The sequence below is a fragment of the Diabrotica virgifera genome, chromosome 6 (genome assembly GCF_917563875.1).
Source record: "Diabrotica virgifera virgifera chromosome 6, PGI_DIABVI_V3a".
Classification (NCBI taxonomy): Eukaryota; Metazoa; Arthropoda; class Insecta; order Coleoptera; family Chrysomelidae; genus Diabrotica; species Diabrotica virgifera.
The window spans coordinates 161,949,383-161,968,326 of NC_065448.1; the positions used below are offsets into that span (position 1 = coordinate 161,949,383).

General features: G+C 33.4%; 2 protein-coding genes across 2 annotated transcripts; both read right to left on the minus strand.

Annotated features, from left to right (window-relative positions):
* Positions 1–1,758: 1,758 nt before the first annotated feature.
* On the minus strand, positions 1,759–2,322 carry LOC126886407 (glutamic acid-rich protein-like). The gene is made up of 2 exons (XM_050653341.1): positions 2,076–2,322; positions 1,759–2,024 (listed from the first exon to the last, which is right to left on the minus strand). Exons 1-2 carry the CDS (start codon positions 2,128–2,130, stop codon positions 1,855–1,857), a joined length of 225 nt encoding a protein of 74 aa, XP_050509298.1. The 5' UTR covers positions 2,131–2,322; the 3' UTR covers positions 1,759–1,854.
* LOC126886227 (uncharacterized) lies at positions 2,180–3,696 on the minus strand. Its single transcript, XM_050653091.1, has 4 exons — positions 2,884–3,696; positions 2,521–2,814; positions 2,307–2,457; positions 2,180–2,232 (listed from the first exon to the last, which is right to left on the minus strand). Exons 1-4 carry the CDS (start codon positions 3,169–3,171, stop codon positions 2,180–2,182), a joined length of 786 nt encoding a protein of 261 aa, XP_050509048.1. The 5' UTR covers positions 3,172–3,696.
* Between the last annotated feature and the right edge of the window lie 15,248 nt (positions 3,697–18,944).

Here is an 18,944-nt window from a genome sequence, read left to right on the forward strand (position 1 = left end):
TTTTTAAAACAGAAGATACTGAAACGCAATTATTGCCTTGTTCAAGTACCGAATTAGGAAATTGGGCAATCCGACATAATATTACACATGCAGCTCTAAAAGATCTCCTACAAATAATCAAGAGACAGTATGATTCTAGTTTATTTATCGATGCTAGAACATTATTAAAAACGCCAAAAAATACGAAAAAAAGTTGTAAAGTTATACAGGGTGGAGAATATTGGCATCAAGGTCTTGACGTTTGTCTAACGAACACTTTTAAAAACTTGTCAAAAGACATGTTAATACAGCTCAATGTAAATATAGATGGGTTGCCAATATATAAAAGTTCCAAACGTCAGTTTTGGCCAATTTTATGTAGCATATATGAAATGCCTGATATACAACCTATGATTGTTGGCATTTTCCATGGAAATAACAAGTCTCTAGATATAAATGAATTTTTGGAGCCTTTTGTTGAGGATGTTAAGCGGCTGCAATCAAATGGACTCTGTGTTAATGGGCATATGATTCACATAAAAATTAGATGCTTTATCTGCGATTCACCTGCACGGGCATTTATTAAAGGTATCTGTTTTTTTTAATTATTGCTTAAATTGACTAGTTTATTTTACAGGTGTAGTCAATTTCAATGGGATTAATGGATGCCTTAAATGCACTACTGAAGGCGAATATTCTTATCTTTCTCGAACTGTTGTATTTCCTGATATAAAATGTCCTCTTAGAACTGATGCAAAATTCAGAAGTAAACATTATGGTAAGCACCATAAAGGGCAAGAGTCACCAATTTTGAAAATTTCCGAAGTTGACATGGTGCAGGATTTTATAGTAGCAGATGAACTACATCTTTTAGAGCTAGGTGTGATGAAGCGTTGTCTAACAGGATGGAAAGATGGTTCTATGGGTTTCTCAAAGTAAGCTATGTGCTCGTGATATTGAGAGGATCTCCAAACATTTAATATCTGTGAAACTTCCATCTGAAATTCATCGTTCCACAAGAGGATTAGATTGCCTGGCATACTGGAAAGGAGTAGAATGGCGCAATTTTCTTAATTATATTGGAATTGTTATTTTAAAAGATGTGTTGAACACTGACGTTTATAAACATTTTTTACTTCTTTTTGTTGCTGTTAGAATATGTTCTTCTGACATGTATGCTGAAAATCGTTCGGTTGCCCAATTAATGTTTGAAAAATATATAGATGATTTTAAGATTATTTATGGCGTACAATTTATTACAAGCAACATTCATAACTTAGAACATGTGGTTGATGATGTTAATAGATTTGGACAACTTTTTACAATATCTACGTACCCATTTGAGAATACATTATTTCAACTAAAAAAATTATTGCGCCAAAGAAATAACAGTTTGCAGCAAATTGTTAATAGAATTGGCGAAAGAAATTTAATATTGAGCAATGATACAAAAAAGACAAGTTTACAGCCAGAAATTAAGAAAAGGGGGAATGTTATCAAGTGCTACATTTATTCTCATAATTTTTGTTTAAGTAATGTTTTCAAAAATTCATGGTTTTTAACAAATGACAATGACATTGTTCAAATGAATTCTGCATCAGAAAAAGGTGGTAAAATATTCATACATGGAAAATCTGTTAAGAAAAAAGAAGATTTCTTTAGTTATCCCATTCGATCATCAAATTTACACATATATATTTGCAACATTACAAATTTAAATAATATGAAACTTTATTTGCTAGAGAATGTTGTTTGTAAAATGGTTGTTATAAAATACAATGAAAGTAAAATTGTTTTTATTCCTCTTCTACACACTATTAAAAATAAACAAAACTTGAATGTAAATTAAAAAGTTTTTTTAATAAAAATGTTCTTTTAGTCCGTGTCTGTATCATTATCATCTTCCTCTTCAACCTCGTCATGTTCTATTATAGCATCTTCACCGTCAGCTTCATATTTTTCCATACCATATTCATCGTTATCTTCATCATATTCTTTTTCTTCATTAAATGATTGCTCATTTTCATAAAAAATTTCATTTTCGCCTGAAATAATAATTTTTATGTTATACATTTTTTTAATATAGGTACCTTTACCTTGTCTTTGAGCAACACCTTTTCTGTTTCCACTTAAACGTTGTTTTTTAACCATTGATTTTTTTCTTCTATGTATTGAAGATTGGCGGATGCCTCCAGTTAAACTACGCTTCTTTGCATTTCTTGTAATTCCAATTATAAATTTTTTCAACAAAGCCTTCGAAAAATCTTTATTGGAACTTTGGACTATTGTAAAAAACACTTCTAAAATATTTTTGCAATTTTTAATACAACATTTTTCAGTGTTGCTTGTACTTCCTCCCGTCCACGAACACTGCACCATAAATTTTTTCTCAAAAAAATAATCTACAATACTATAGCAGGTATCCAAACCATTACTAGTATCAGGAATATTACCAATAATTTTTTTAAAATAATTTCTCTAGAAAACAGTATCAACATTAAATTTAAAAGATTAAATGAAAACTGAAATAATATAACTTACTACTTTCTTTTCATAATTTGGATCTTTGAGATTTTCCTCTAATTGACTTAACTCCTGTGAGGTTGAAACGGCATGAAATTCAAATTGAATATTGTCATCATCCTGATGATTGTTTTTAAAATTCTGCATTGCTGACAATAATTTGGCATCAAAATCTGATTTAATTGCCGCAACTGCCTTCACCAACATATCTTTTACGCTCTCTGTTATATCATTTTTAAACTGATTAAATTTTTGCTCAATGTCATTCAACTTGTTAATAATGTCGTTTTTACTTTCTTCTCCAATCAAAGGCTTATAATTAAGGGTGCAAAAAAAAAGTAATTAAAGTAATAATTTTAAATGTTTCCAATAAAAACTTACCTGTTCGATGACATTTAAAAACTGCGCATTTGCAATTGCTTCAGGAGAAATAATTGCCTCATCCGAAAAATTGGTTTCCAAAATTATATTTTCGCTTTCAACAACAGGCTCAGGAGTTTCTTCCGGTATGATTGGTTGAAACGAACAAAATTTTGACGATGATGATGCAAACAGAGTTTCAAAATTTTGTTGACTAGTGACCTTTTTTGTGTTTCTTACTTTATTTTTTTCTTTCATTTCTCCTAAAACCTCGGAATCAGTTGAAGACGTTGCCGAACCTCCCGACATTTCTAAAAGTTCAGTTTCAGCTGCAATGCGATTTTTATAATAATTTCTTTTGATGCGACATATTATTTTATTCCACGTAATGTCTGGAGTAGAATTGACATCCTTTATCAGATTTTTCACGTTTTTTGGTGGCCAAAATAAAATTTTGTTTTTTATCCACTTGTGTGGAACAACAGTTAAGACCGACCTTCCAGCTTCTATCGTCTCAACGATTTTAAAATGGGGTTCTGTAATAAATTAAACTAATTAAAATTTCAAATATTAACTACAATATTACATAGGTACATAAGTAGAAAAAAAGAAGTTTTAAATTTCATCCAATGCATAGGCAACTCATATTACGTTCTTATAATAATAAAAGTATACTTTTTATTTACCCATTATTTTAATTAGAAGATTTGTAACTTATTAGTAGTTTGTTAATATCAGTCTCCTTATATAAATAAATATATCCCAGGTTTATTCTAATTATTTAAGACCAAAATATTTCATAATTTAATAAGTTTAATACTAAATGTAAAAAAATAATTAACCTAACTTTTTTTAAATGTATAATATTGATAATTATTAATATCCATTTTTACAAACACTTTGTATACTTAAAGAATAAATAATAAACAACGTACTTATCTGGATTACACCTATTCATTTTGACTTAAAACTTACGCAAAAATCACTATAAAAATAGGAAAAACAAATAAATTTTGATCTCCGTTTACAGACAAGACAGTATTTTCGCGGTAAATCCCAGGAGTGTTTTGTTCTGCTAATAATCAATCTCAATTCAGCTAAAATTTAGTGAATGTGGCGTTGTTTACTTTTGCAGAAAGTATTCAGAAGTTATTCAACTAAAATTCCGATAATTATTTTCAGCTTTTGTTCGACAAATAAACAGCGCTTCTTCAAATTTATTTCAGCTGTTGTTCAGCTTCCAAAGCATTTCATTTATACAATAAAATAGGTACACATTTTTGGTAAGTGCCAGATTAGCTCAGTGGGATAGGCAGTGATATATGGATCGAGAGGTAGCAGGTTCAAATCGCACAGAAGACACTATAAAATAAAAAAAGTAAGTATTACGATTTTAAATAAAATAATAAAATAAGTGTGAAATTGAAGTTAAAAGAAAGCTAATGTCGATAATAAATCGTAATAAATATATAAAAAAAACATTTTTGTTTTATTTATAAAAAGCTGAAGAAGAGTTGAAAAATAGACTGTATAATATCTGCAAAAGCTACTTTTCAGCAAGGAAACAAATTATATAACACGTGAAAATTGGTCAAAAGCAGCTGAACAAAGGCTGAAAGTAAAGCTGTTTAGAAACTGAATAAGTATTTCTTCATTTTGCAGAAGTGGTACAGTAGCAATATGAATATAGCCATATAAAAGTTGAAGAAGCGCTAATAAATGCTACTTTATTCAGCTTTAAGCTGATTATCTTCTCCTTTTTCGCCTGTTTAGAATCTGAACAGATGCATAAACAAACTAATCGACTACCTTTGTTCAACATGCAAGCTTCTAAAATTAGCTGATGAAACGTTAAATCAACTTAAAATGTTTGTTGGGATAGGTACACTGTAAAAAATAATTTAGTTTTTGGAGTTGTGGCCTTTTCCAAACAAACACTGATGATTTTATGAGTAATAATAGAAAACTCCAATATTATTAAGGAAAAAATTTATTAGGTGGCAAAAAGACATGTTGAAGGTTAAGAAATAGTATTTTAGTAATCTTTCCTCATAAAAAACATTTTGTCTTCAGGCACGTATTGTACAAGTTTCTTGATGTTGTCCATTTTTTTTCGAATTAATAGGGATTTTTTCTGTGTAAGCAGACTCTGTTGGCAAACTAGGACAAACTCCAGCTGGTTTTCCCAAGGAAAATTCATGAAACATAAGCCCATCGATAAATGGACGTACTTTAACAATTCCCGGTTTTTTGTTGTCATTCGAACTCATTATATTGAGAAATTTGAAAAGTTGTTTTCTCATGTTTGGGTATTTTCCTATAGGAGTCAATGGAGAGTACGGTTTTCTTATAATGCCTGGGCCACCATTTTTTGAATTCCAAAATTGTTTCATTTTTTACCAGTTCTATAGAAAAAAGAGATTTTCTTGACGATTTTTTATCAATTCGTAATATTCTTCAGGAAGAAAAATTCGGTCCTGCTTGCGAATGAGTCTTTTTGCTACCCCGAAGTCTATCGCACGGGAGGAATGAGTGGCCTCTGATTGGAAAATAATGAAAAATGTGATTGAATTTTCCTGACGAAGCAAGAGCTAGAAGGAATCTTATTACCGTGTGGTTCTTATTTTGGCCTGCACAGCCATCTGAAAATATATGGACCTCTTTTACATTTTCAGAAACATCATTTTCAAAATAATTTTTCAGGAAGGTGCACACTTCATTGGGTCCTTTGTGGGCCTCGCCCTCGTGATAGGAAAAAAATTTAGCTTCTCCTGTTTTTAAGTTGTGTATACTGAATTGAAAAACCCATAACTGCCGATAATAAAAGATTTCCTGTACAGGTATGTCAGGTATCGGCAAATTTTGCATATAATCCATGGAGATTCCTAGTATCTCGTCCGTCTCTGAAGAAAGTTTTTTAATCTGCTCTAGTTTTTTATAAAATTTCTTAGCCCTATTTTTGTGAATTAATAGTTCTGCAACAGCAACTCGTTTTGCAATGTCGTTGAGAGTGGTACTTTTAACTTTCTGGCCAAGTTCTTCACAAGTAGAACATACATCAACTTGAGGACGACCAAAAGAGTACCTATGTAAAATTTTCATGAAAATACTTCAAATAAAAACTGTATTTCACTTTAGATTCCGGAAATTTGTTTGACATCCAAAGTAGCAGGCAAATACTTTTTTAATATATTAGCATAATAGTCCTGTCGCCAGGGGGGGTACAACGGCCTCCTGTATTCAGATGGACTTACCCAAGTTTTTTTTATGTATTTTGACCTGTAGAACACGAATTTTTTGGGTAACAGTTGATCCGGATGTCGATAAGATTGTTATAAACCAAGAAGTTGAGGAATCACATAACAGCGATTTCTCGCAAAACAAAACATTTTTTTGTATTTTTTGGGCCATTTTAACCAAAAAATGTTCCTACAAATTTTTTCGTAGGATGCATAGTTTTCGAGATAAACGAGGTTGAACTTTCAAAAAATCGAAAAATTGGAATTTTTGAACCCGAAAAACTTTTGATTAAAAAATAAAATAGCAATTCTGCTTACCGCATTTGAAAGTTCAAGTCAAATTATATCGGTTTTAATTATTTGTATTGCCAAAAATGTATTATTTTATTGTTAAAACAAAGCTATAAACACCTAGTGCTTGAGTGATGTTTCAATGCTTTCTCATTTAAAATCGAACGAGTACGTAGAGGAGGTAAAAGTGCAAGCGGGGCTATTTCTAAGTAGCATGCAATAAAACGCATGTATTAGGCACGGGAAACAGTATGTGTTTATAGCTTTTTTTAACAATCAAAAAATAAATTTGTAGCAATACAAATATTCAAAACAGATATAATTTGACTTAAACTTTTAAAGGCGGTAAGCAGAATTGCTATTTTATTTTTTATTCAAACGTTCTTCGGGTTCAAAAATTGCAATTTTTCCATTTTTTGAAAGTTCAACCGCGTTTATCTCGAAAACTATGCATCCTACGAAAAAACTTGTAGGAACATTTTTTGGTTAGAATGACCCAAAAAATACAAAAAAATGTTTTGTTTTGCGAGAAATCGCTGTTATGTAATTCCTCAACTTCTTTGTTTATAACAATCTTATCGACATCCGGATCAACTGTTACCCAAAAAATTCGTGTTCTACGGGTCAAAATACATAAAAAAAACTTGGGTAAGTCCATCTGAATTAAGAAGGCCGTTGTACCCCCCCTGGCGACAGGACTATAATGGACTTCCTTTACATCAAACGATTGTATGTGTTCACAAATTTGAAAGCAGAATTCACCTGGTATTAAATTATGCCTAGATTTAACAGATTTACCTCAATTATCTGTTGGAGTGGATCCAGTCACTAGTAGGTGGCATAATCTTCTGACATGCTTTTCGCCAACACCATATAAACTTAAGAAAGCTTTCTTACATACCTGCTTACGTACTCCTTTTAAACAAACATGAAACAAAAAATTATTGGGTCTCTCAATACGTTTAATGGCATTCTGAGATTTTCTCTCTCTCTCTTAATGGGAGTTACTTCGATCATATTTTGTAAGTATGAGCAGTGGCGTAGCTAGGGTGGGGCGGAGGGGGCGGTCCGCCCCGGGTGTCACCCTTTCGGGGGTGACACCCAAGAGACCCGATCACAAAAGAACGAATCGTTAATTTGTAACTTTACTCACTTTACAATCAAAACACAATTGGATATTATTTTATGAACACACGATGTCGAGGTCAAATAGGTATTTCTTGGATTTTTTACGTTAAAAGGAAAAAGCAGTTGATCTAAGTAACGAAATTCTCAAGAAGCTTGAAATTGATGGTTTAGATATCATAAAGTGCCATTCACAGAGATACGATAATGCAGCTGTTATGAGCGGCGTAGGTACATGGGGGACTACAAACTATTATTAAAGCAAAAAACAAAAACGCCATTTTCGTTGGATGTATTGATCATTTAATTAATTTATGTTGCCAACACTCTTTTGCACAAAATTCATCTAGGGTAACATTTTTCGGAACCGTAGAGGCAATTTTTAATTTTTTTTTCTGCTTTCCACTAGCTCCTGGGAATTAAACACAGCAACGAATCTGTTAAACAACTTTCCACAACGCGTTGGAGTGCTCACTATGCTGCAGTTAAAGTACTGATAGAATATTTTGATTGTGTTGTTGCTTCAAATGAGAAATTATGTCATCATTTCTTTTGGAATAATGTACTAAGAGAAATACATTTTTGTCAGATTGAATTGCAAAGTAAAGACATAACCTTTGATCAATCAGCGACCAGAATAGGGGCACTTCGTCTTTATAAAGCAATAGATTTTGCCACGAAAACATATGAGGACGACGACATTCCCACGAAAAACTAATTCGACGTAAACAAGGAATGGATGGTGAGTTAACTACCGATACAGGACTCACATTTCAAGCCTAACTTCAAAAGGATATGCTAAAATGTTTTGACCTATTCAATGTTCAATGTCCATTCATGGACTTTGATCTTGTGTCTTGCTTTACTTTTCACGAACAGTTGAATTTAGCTATTTCAACATTTTGTAACTTTTACCATGAAGAAGTATCAGATGCAGACCTCCTGCTATAAATACCAAGGCTCAGAAGACAAGCGGCCAATATTATAGTCTCTAAATGGTTAGCTGTAGACTATAAAATTCATTGTGGAATGGGATTTCATGGAATCCCTCTCAAAATTAGTGGTCGCATTAAAATTGTTTATGACCATTTGTGTATCGGTTGCTTCATATTAGAGAAGTTTTAGTAAGCTAAAATTAATCAAGAAGCGAGCAACAATGGCGCAAACAAGGCTAAATAACCTCGGTTTATTAACTTACTATGGAACATGAAGCAACACAAAACATAAATAATATTTATAGAAAATGTTATTTCAGATTTTGCCGCTAGTAACGTTGGAAAAATAAAATATTTGAATGTCTTCCCCACCGTACTACATAATATATCTTGTATGTTACAGAGATCTCTTATTCTGTCGTTCGGTATTATGTCTCTCAGTGTTTTCCCAGTTATTGACCTCAACGTTCTCATTTCTGATGTTCTCAGTATCCTCTTGGTTTCTGCTGTGTCACATCTTGTTTCTATCGCGTACGTCATGGTCGGTCTTACACATGATTTGCATATGTAGGTATGCGTACTTTCCCTTCCAGCCTAATATCTTTGTTTCTCCAGATGACATCCCTTAAACATCCTGACACGTAATTGGCTTTATTTGCTTGCTTTCGGACGCTCTCTTTAACATCTCCATAACTACATATTTCGACTCCCAGATATTGGAATCTCGAGACTTGTTCAATTAGTTCGTTGTTAATTACTAATTTGCATCTTATGGATTCCCTTGACACTACCAGGGAGTTTGTCTTAGCTGTCGATATTTTCATGTTGTAGTTCTTCGCCACTGTATTGAAAGTTTGTGCCATTCGTTGTAGGTTATCCTCGTTATCGTTATAGCCAATGCTCATATAGAACCGATTACCAAGCCTCGGATACCAGACAGAAACATTTGCCAAGACTCTTTACTACAATTTCATTAACTATAATTCTTAATTTTTTCATTATTCAAAACATACGTTTATCGGATTTTCGTAGATTTTAACAATCTTTATTTTTAATTTGGGGTGACACCATCCATTACCGCCCCGGGTGTCACCCATGCTAGCTACGCCACTGAGTATGAGTCTTGTGAGTTTTTGTCATCAAAGTCATGTAACGACGTTAACAACGCATTCTTGTCCATTTCCGAAAAATGTTCACAACACTTCTTGCGACAAGTACAGTCGATTCCAGTTTTTCGCGCCATAACTTGTTTTCCCACGTGATTAATATGGGCTTGGCCCTTAACTTTAGCCTTCTTAATAACTTCACTTTTATACACGGCCCGATTAATAATACCTTTCTTTCTTTTCCTTTGTTTATTTTCAATAATAACACTGGTTTCACTATCAGAGCTACTCATTTTTGTACATATAAACAATACACAATGGAACCTAATCGTACTAAATGTAATCGTCAACAACTGGTCTAGGAAACTAGGAAGGTCCGCGACCGTAACCACTAAGTCCCGGCGCATATTGAACCTAAGCGAGTCACAACCTGCGCCGGTGGGACGGGTGACCTGTGCAGTTATTTTTCTAGCGTGCCGCATATTAAACACAAGCTAACCCGACCGTCGGCTGTCGCCGTAACGAATAGAGACGGGCAAAATAAGTGCAAACGTGTAACGGTTACTATTGATACCGGTTCTCAGTGGTACTGAGTACAAATACTGATGTATCTGATCCTTGTACTGAATTGAGTAGGCAACAAAAAACGGTAGTTCCGTACATGTAACTAGTAACGTTTTAAAAATATCTTACACGTCCCTAGTAGTCGTAGCGGTATGACTTTCGAAAACATCGAATTTGATCATAAGCGGGGTGCATAAAAAGATATCTTACACTGAGTATTCTATTTCTACATACCTTTATAATAACAAGCATAAGTTAAACACTGCATTGATTGTGATTGCAAAAACGGTTCGCATGTTTTAAATAAGATTTTTGCTGATTATAGCCTTGCTTAACAAAAGTCTAATAAATATATGATGACAAGTTTAAAATTGATCGACTTTGTCGATAACAGTGTCATTAATAGATATTTTTTACCATGAATCATTTTCCAATGATTGTGTGGATTTAGAAATACATACTAAACAATTTTTTGATCTGTATAAAGGAGATTATAATTATGACACATTATGGTACTCCTTATTTTTCAAATAATATGCTCTTGTAAACGCATAACTTTGATTTATTGGCAAAAGCCACACTAACTACAGAGCCGTGCGGTACATCTTTTCAATATGATGCAAGTCTTCGAAATGCCGCCTCTTAAGTATTACAGAAACTTAACTTTTATTTTTATTAAATGAACCTACACAAAATGAAGGACACCTTTTATTTTAAAAGCAAAACTTACTTTATAGACCTGAATCCGGCAAACTGAAAATTTGTTAGTAGCTTAACGGTGTCTATTCAGACAAACTTTTATGTACTGGAACAGGGAAGCTTTAATAGTGGAACAGTTTAAAAATTTGGAACGTCACATTACGAAAACGTCCCATGTATTTTGTCGGACAGAACAACCAATCGATTTGTTACCCTATCATTAAACTCTCATTCAAAAATCAGACTGCTATTACTAACCAACATGATTGCTGTTATTTGACATGTTCTTCTTGTTTCACTCATTAAAATGCCCAGTTAGTGATAAACACCAGTCTAATTTTTCCATGAGAGTTTAATGAAATGGTAATAAATCAATTGGAAGTTCTGTCCGACAAAATATATGGAACGTTTTTGTAGTCTGACGTTCCAAATTTTGAACCTGTTCCACAATTAAAACTTCCCCTGTTTCAGTGTTCCCGTACATCAAAGTTTGTCTGATACGAGACACCGTTAAGCTATTAACTAATTTTCAGCTTGCTATTAATCAACTTTTTGTTGGTACGCGGGATCCAGGCCTAGAAATACAATGTCACAAATGATGGCGTAATCCATTTTCTATATATATATAAATTTTGTAAATATCATTCATTTCTTAAATCTACACAACATTATCATTAAAAACCGTTAAGCATATCTGAATATCGCACAACCCTCAAATAAAATGTGTCATGATACCGGGATTGTTCATGCTTAAAAATAAAATATGTAGACAAGATGTAAATATATGTAATAGGTAAGCAGTTTTTGCAACGACAATCCAATCACAATCAGTGTTGTTTATAATAATAGTAATTCCGAACGAGTTCTATTAGCTTTTCTACGTCCATCTCGAAAACAAAACCGCAACTGAGAATTGAGTCACGCGTCCCACGACACCAGAAAACTGTACGCCGATGACAAACGTTCGCATGCTAGACCTGGCACTGTATTCACTGATATTAGGATGCGCAGAACTCTCTACGCACCTCGCCGGTGCCAGGTTGTGTTCGCTTAGGATCAATTTGCGCCGGCACTTCACATGTCCGGCGCGCGCAGTTTGTTTCGGAAACGCCACATCTCCGGAGAAGTGGCCTTTTCGAAATAAACAGAGAAATACGCCTGTCAAGATTAATAGTAACGAATAGCCGATATGTGGCGTTTTCACGTGTAATAAAGCACGAGGATATTCTGAAAAAAATGGCGAAGTTAACTCATTTTGTGAAATTAATGGAGATGTGGCCTTTTCGAAATAAATTACTTTCTGATCAAAGTTATTTTACTCGATTTGATAGCAGTTTCCTTTAAATTTGTAGCTCTTACAGGAACGACATCTCGAATTCTCATCAAATCTTTTGCCGTTAAGAACTCAACATTGTCCACATCTTCGACCAGCCTTAAACTTCCATCTCGGCAGTGTCCATCAAGCCTAGTCATCAGAATTTTCTCACTATTACCGGGCATATAGTTACGTCACATGTAGTTAGTAATCAAGTATATTCAAATGGGAAATAAGCCACAATTTTACCTAAAAATGATTTTATTAACGTTTCGACGCCCAAGTCGGGTCTCGTTGTCAAAATACAAAATAATAACCCGACTTGGGCGTCGAAACGTTAATAAAATCATTTTTAGGTAAAATTGTGGCTTATTTCCCATTTGAATATACTTGATTATAAAAATGCCACAAGAAAATAGCTTCAGAACAACATGTAGTTAGTAAGCGGATAACATCTTCTATGTCGTCGTGAAAAGGCAACTCTTCACCATTGATCTCGAGAACTCCATTTTGAACATCCAATACAGTCCCAACTTTTCTTAGTGCATACATCCCCAATATGAAAGAGATCTCGGCAATTAATATTTGGTGTTAAACCAATCAATGTCCGACTGACAGGGCCGAGAGGGCTTACAGCCGGTACATTTTACCGGGGCCCGGCGTCGACCAGGCCAAAGACGTAATTTTTCCTATTTTTTTTTGCTCTTCACTTTATGTTCATAATACGTTTAATTAATACTCAGCTTTATTTAACATGACCTTTAATTATTGATTTGTAAAATTTTAACAGCAATAAATCACAGAAGTCAAATGCTGCAGTGCAATCAGATAAAAATGGATATAGGGATTAAAAATAAACTGCTCGTCAAAAGTTATATAGAAAATTCTGCTGAATTTTTATAGTAGATTTTTTCGTGAACAGATTAACGGATTCCGCTAATTTTTTTTTATTATTTTAAACTTTTCTTTAGTATTTACACAGTTATGCTTTATGCAAAGGTTTACTCGAAACTTTTTTTTTGTACTTATACCGGGTGGAAGAAAAGAAATGTTTTTCTTATGTTAAGTTTCAGACGCAGGGAGGACGAGGTACAAATGGGAGTATATATCGAAATCGTATTGTAGTCTTATGTTTTGTGAACATTTTGTTTTTTGAATGTCACTGATATCTTTAGAAATAAAAAAATAGACGGTTTTGTTATTTAACATGTGTTTTAACCGAGACAAAAGTTTGAGACACCTTGTAGGGAGAAAAAGACACAAAGGTGAGTATACCTCGATAGTTTGTTGTAGTCTCATATTTTGTGAATATTTTATTTTTTTAGTTTCTCTGATATCTTTAATAACAAAGAAACTAGACGATATTACTCTTTAATATGTGTTTTAACTGACGACATGCGTCACATCACACATGTGAAACATAGAAAAACATATTAAAGAGTAATACCGTCTAGTTTCTTTGTTATTAAAGATATCAGAAAAATTAAAAAAATGAAATATTTAAAAAATATGAGACTACAACATAATATCGGGGTATACTCACCTTTGTGCCTTTTTCTCCCTACAAGGTGTCTCAAACTTTTGTTTCGGTTAAAACACATATTAAATGACAAAACCGTCTATTTTTTTTGTTTCTAAAGATATCAGGGACATTCATACAACAGCATGTTCACAAAACATAACACTACAATATTATTCTGATATATACACACATTTGTACCTCGTTCTCCCTACAGAGTGTCTCAAACTTAACACAAGAAAAACATATTTTTTTCTTCCACCCGGTATAAGTACAAAAAATAAGTTTGAGTAAACCTTTGCACAACTGTGTAAGTACTAAAGAAAAGGCTAAAATAAAAAAAAATAGCGGATTCCGTCTGTTCGCGAAAAAATCAACTATGAAAATCAGCATAAATTTCTATATCCCCAACTTTTGACGAGCAGTTTTTTTTTTTTTTATTATTTACAAACTCGCATCAGCCTGTACGGCTATTAGCGAAAATGATAGTTTTGTTAACAATAATAATAACTATAGAATACTACAATTAAATTTTATATAAACAGTTTATTGCTTTTAAGTATTGAAGGATCACTTTGGAACCGCACTTTGAGAATAGTATTTTCAAATCGTCCGGGATTCCGAATTGAACTCTTTCCGCACTGTATAACGGGCACTCCACTAGAAGGTGTTTTATTGTCAGAGGGGTCTCACAAGCATAACACTCCGGTTGAGGATCTCGTGTCATCAGATGACCATGCGTGAGGCGGCTATGACCAAGCCGCAATCGCGAGATGATCACTTGGGAAAATCGATTTGTGGAATTATCAGACCATCGTTGAAATGTTGGTTTTACCTCAAATAACTGCTTCTGGTTTTCGTGCCATCTGCTATTCCATATATCAACTATTTTGCTGTGGAAATATGATTTGAGATCTGACGCTGGAGTTGTTGGATAGATCTCTATAGTTGCGTCCTCTAAGGCTTCTCGAGCATGTTTATCTGCCAGTTCATTTCCAGCGATTCCAATATGAGATGGAACCCACAGGAAAGCAACATTTTTGTGATTTAGATTGTGCAATTCTTGTCTTATGAGTTTGGCCACAGGGTGGGGAGAATAGATTTTAGAGATAATTTCTAACGAATTTAAAGAGTCCGTAATTATTAGAAAGTTAATTTGAGAACTTTTCCTAACATGACTTAGGGCTTTATATATCGCAAAGAGTTCTCCTGTTAAAATAGGGTTAGTCCCCTCTAGTTTATATTTCTTTATTTCATTATGTGTTACAAAGGCAGATGCTACACAATATTTAGTCTTTGATCCATCAGTGAATAACTGTTCGAATGAGGAAAATTGAGAAATTAAGGTTTGATATTTAGAAATAATTATATGACGATTGGTTTCTTTCTTATTTTCTAACGCTAGATCCATTATTAAATGAGGAGAAGATATTAGCCAAGGAGGGGGAGTTAGTATTTTGCTGGGATATATTTTAGGAACTTTAAGGTGTAGGTCATTTATGATTCGTTTGCATTTTTCTTGAAAGGGAATGTGAGTTTTTGTATGCTGAGTACTTGAAGAGCAAATAGTTTGGTGACATTGTGAAGAGTACCGCTTCACTGCATATGAGAGTATTAATTCCTGTCTTCTTAAATCTAAAGGTAGTTCGGCGAGTTCGGCCTGAAGACTTATAATAGGAGTTGTTCTAAATGCACCACATATTATTCTAAGAGCGTTGTTTTGTACGATATCTAAAACTTTTAGAGTTGTTTTTGAAGCAGATGAGTAAGCTTGGCATCCATAATCAATCTTGGAACGGATCAGATTTTTATATAATGTGAGTAGAGTCCTACCGTCCGCTCCCCAGTTTGTACCAGAAAGACATTTCAAGAGGTTTAGTCTTTTTTGACATGCTGCTGAAATATATTTAATATGCTCTTTCCAGGTTAAAGCTTGATCAAATATTAGACCTAGATATTTAATTGTTTCTACATATTCGAGTCTCTGACCTCCAAATTTTAAAGTAGGTATCTCCTTTATCTGCTTTGGTCTCTTTGAAAATAGGATACAGCGAGTTTTGGATGAAGCAAATTGAAAACCACTCTTTTTAGACCAAGATATAAATTTATCGAGTTGATCTTGTAGTAATTTGGCCATACTCTGTATATTGTTTCCCTTTAAGAATATTATGAGATCATCAGCATATAATCTGGCTTGAATGGGTTTATTCATTGATTTGATTATATCATTAATAGCTACAAGAAAAAGCGTCGGACTGATCACTGATCCCTGAGGTGTGCCATTTTCTTGATATTTCACATTAGATAGAAGACCGTTTACTTTTAGCTTGAAATTTCTATTTAGGAGAAAATTTTTAACAAAAGCGAGTATATTTCCTTGATAACCCCATGATTTCAGTGATGATATTATTTTGTGACTCCAGGCCATATCAAATGCTTTATGCAAATCAAAATAAATTGCAGTACATTTCTGGTTGTTACAGAAGGCGTTATTAATATGCGTTTCTAGATCTACTAAGTTGTCGGTGGCCGATTTTAAAGGACGAAATCCAGATTGTTCATTAATCAGATGGTTGTTTTCTTCCAGACACCACAATAAACGTTTATTTATAATTTTTTCTAAAAGCTTACACATGACACAAGTTAGAGAGACAGGACGATAAGAATCTGCTTTGTTTCGTGGTTTATTAGGTTTTAAAATGGGAATAGTTATAGAGGATTTCCATAATCTGGGAAATTCATGTTTAGTCCATATACGATTGTATATTTTTAATAAAATTTCTAAAGCTTCTTCAGGTAGGTGTTTCAGAAAAGAAGCTGGAATGTCATCCGGACCTGGAGATGTGTCCTTTAAAGAATCTAACATCTCTCTTATTTCTCTGATTGTGATAAGTACATTTATAGGTTCATTATTGTTTACTATGTTGATGGGAATACTTTCTTTTTGTTCTTTGTATGTTAGGAAATCTTTATCATAAATAGAATTTGAGGATGTTATCTGGAATGTTTCGGCTATTTTTTCTACGATTTCTGCATGGTCTGTTGTAGATGATTTATTGTCTAATTCTAATGAATCTATTCCTTGATATGAACTCGAGCCTGTTATCTTCTTTATTTTCCTCCAAACTTTTGATACAGGTGTGTAATTATTTATCGTTTCTACGTATTTTATCCAGGATTGTCTTTTAGATCTTGTGGTAACCAGTTTGGCTCTAGCCCTACTCCTTTTAAGTTCGATTAAATTTTCTAGATTTTTGTGTCTTTTGTACTTTTGAAGAGCTTTTTTACTTAGTTTAATAGCTTCTTTACATTCTTCATTCCACCAGGGAGTAACTTTATCCCTTTCAATGAACTTTGTTTTTCCTATTGCTTTTATAGCTGCATCGGTTATGATTTTATTGAATTGTAGAATTATTTCGTCTATTGTATTATCTAAACAAATCATTGAAGATTCACTACGGATAATTTCTTGAAAAAGGCCCCAGTCAGCTTTGTCTAACCTCCATTTCGGATCAGGCTTAACTGGCGTAGATTTAATCAAGTGTTTTTCTATTAAAATCGGGTAGTGATCACTCCCATATAAGTCTTTTTCTACGTACCAATTGTGATTTATTTGAAGAGTGGGTGTACAAAGTGAGATATCTATAGAAGAAAATGTCCCTGTCGATAAGTTTAAGTGGGTGCTACTACCATCGTTTAGTATTGCAAGATTTAACGTGTTCACTATATTTTCAATCTTCTTTCCGGTAGATGTAGTTTTAAAGGAACCCCAGTTAGTGTTATGTCCATTTAGATCTCCCAGTATAAATTTTGGATTAGGTACCTGATTTATTAGGTTTACAAGATGTTGTTTTTCTAGGTTATAATTTGGTGGTATATATATATATATTACATATGTTAACTTTTTGTGTTGTACCAATTTGTACAGCTACAGCTTCCAGATTTGTGCTTAGAGGAATTTCTTTGGATATTATTTGTTCTTTTACATAAATGGCAACGCCACCTGAAGCGTGACCAGCATTATCCCTATTTTTAAAATATGAATTAAAAGATTTTAGATTCATGCAGGTGGAATCTTTAAAATTAGTTTCTTGAAGACAAATAATTTGTGGTGTGTATTGATTGATTAACAACTGTAACATAGGTAAACGAGTTTTAAAGCTATTTAAATTCCACTGTAAAATTTTGTTATACATAAATGATTATATTTTATTAATGAGCACAAAAATTAAAAAGTGGATGAATCACTTTCAGAATCCAAATTCGTTAAATTAATTTGTAGAGCTAATTTTTTCCTCAATTTAGTGCAGCGATATTTTGTTGTTCTGTCTTCTAAATGTGGGTGAATTTCATCCAACATAGTGATAATAGCTACGATGTCAGAGTTATAATCCTTCGCCACCGTTACTGCATCAGAACAGCCGTAGCAACTTTCTAGTAGACTTTCAACTTGCTGACTGCTGAGGCAAAAACGAGGCGAGTGATTATCTATATATGTTTTAGTATTGTCTGAAAACTTTATGTTTTGTTCAGGTTTTTTTTCTGTTTTGGTCTTTTTCTTATTTTGTGTTATAGTTGGAGTTGCGAATTGGACATCCTCAGAAGTAGGAGAAGAAACAGCAGAAGCGGTACGTTTTTGTGAGTTATTTTGTGTTGAGGGATGATCGGACTTTGTATTGTCCACCAAAATATTTTTGTTTATCTCAAGATTCATAGGGGTATTGAAAGATTGAGAGAGGGGTGAGTTTGATAGTTCTGGATTTTGTGGCGTAGATAGCTTAGACATATCTAGGGGTACGTTTTGTTTTATTAGTGAACTGTGGTCTTTGATGGGTTGTGTATTATTGGAAGAAGAAGCGATAGTGTGAAATGAGGCAGTGCATTGTAAAGCATTGTGTCCTGCCTGCTTGCATTTGAAACAGTTGTGGCTGTCTAGTGTTAAATATAACCTATTTACTATTCCATCTTGTTCTATATCAATGTATTCCGGTAAAGATGCATTTTCTGGAGGCGAGATGTAAATTTGTCTTCTAAAACTAAGTATATGGCTGTAAGCTGGGTCAGTAGCTCCAATTCTCAGTTGTATCATTGGCGATAATAATGTTAAGCCTAGATTTTGTAAACATCCTGTGATTTCTTCATTAGAAATTGTGGGGCTTGCATTAGATATTAGCAATCTATCTGATGGGGTAATTAATCTTCGAGCAACTATACGAGTGTTATTAATTGTGATACTTCCATAATTTTTTAGAAAATCGTCGACAATGCTTTTATCTCTCAAGTATATGC

What these genes read in the sequence shown, in the direction of transcription:
- LOC126886227 (XM_050653091.1), bottom strand. Translation starts at nt 3,171, where the DNA reads ATGTCGGGAGGTTCGGCAACGTCTTCAACTGATTCCGAGGTTTTAGGA. An exon ending in TTTTAAATGTCATCGAACAG is followed by an intron (nt 2,815 to 2,883) that starts GTAAGTTTTTAT and finishes CTTAATTATAAG; the next exon opens with CCTTTGATTGGAGAAGAAAG. An exon ending in CAAATTATGAAAAGAAAGTA is followed by an intron (nt 2,458 to 2,520) that starts GTAAGTTATATT and finishes ACTGTTTTCTAG; the next exon opens with AGAAATTATTTTAAAAAAAT.
- LOC126886407 (XM_050653341.1), bottom strand. Translation starts at nt 2,130, where the DNA reads ATGGTTAAAAAACAACGTTTAAGTGGAAACAGAAAAGGTGTTGCTCAA. An exon ending in AGGTGTTGCTCAAAGACAAG is followed by an intron (nt 2,025 to 2,075) that starts GTAAAGGTACCT and finishes TTATTATTTCAG; the next exon opens with GCGAAAATGAAATTTTTTAT.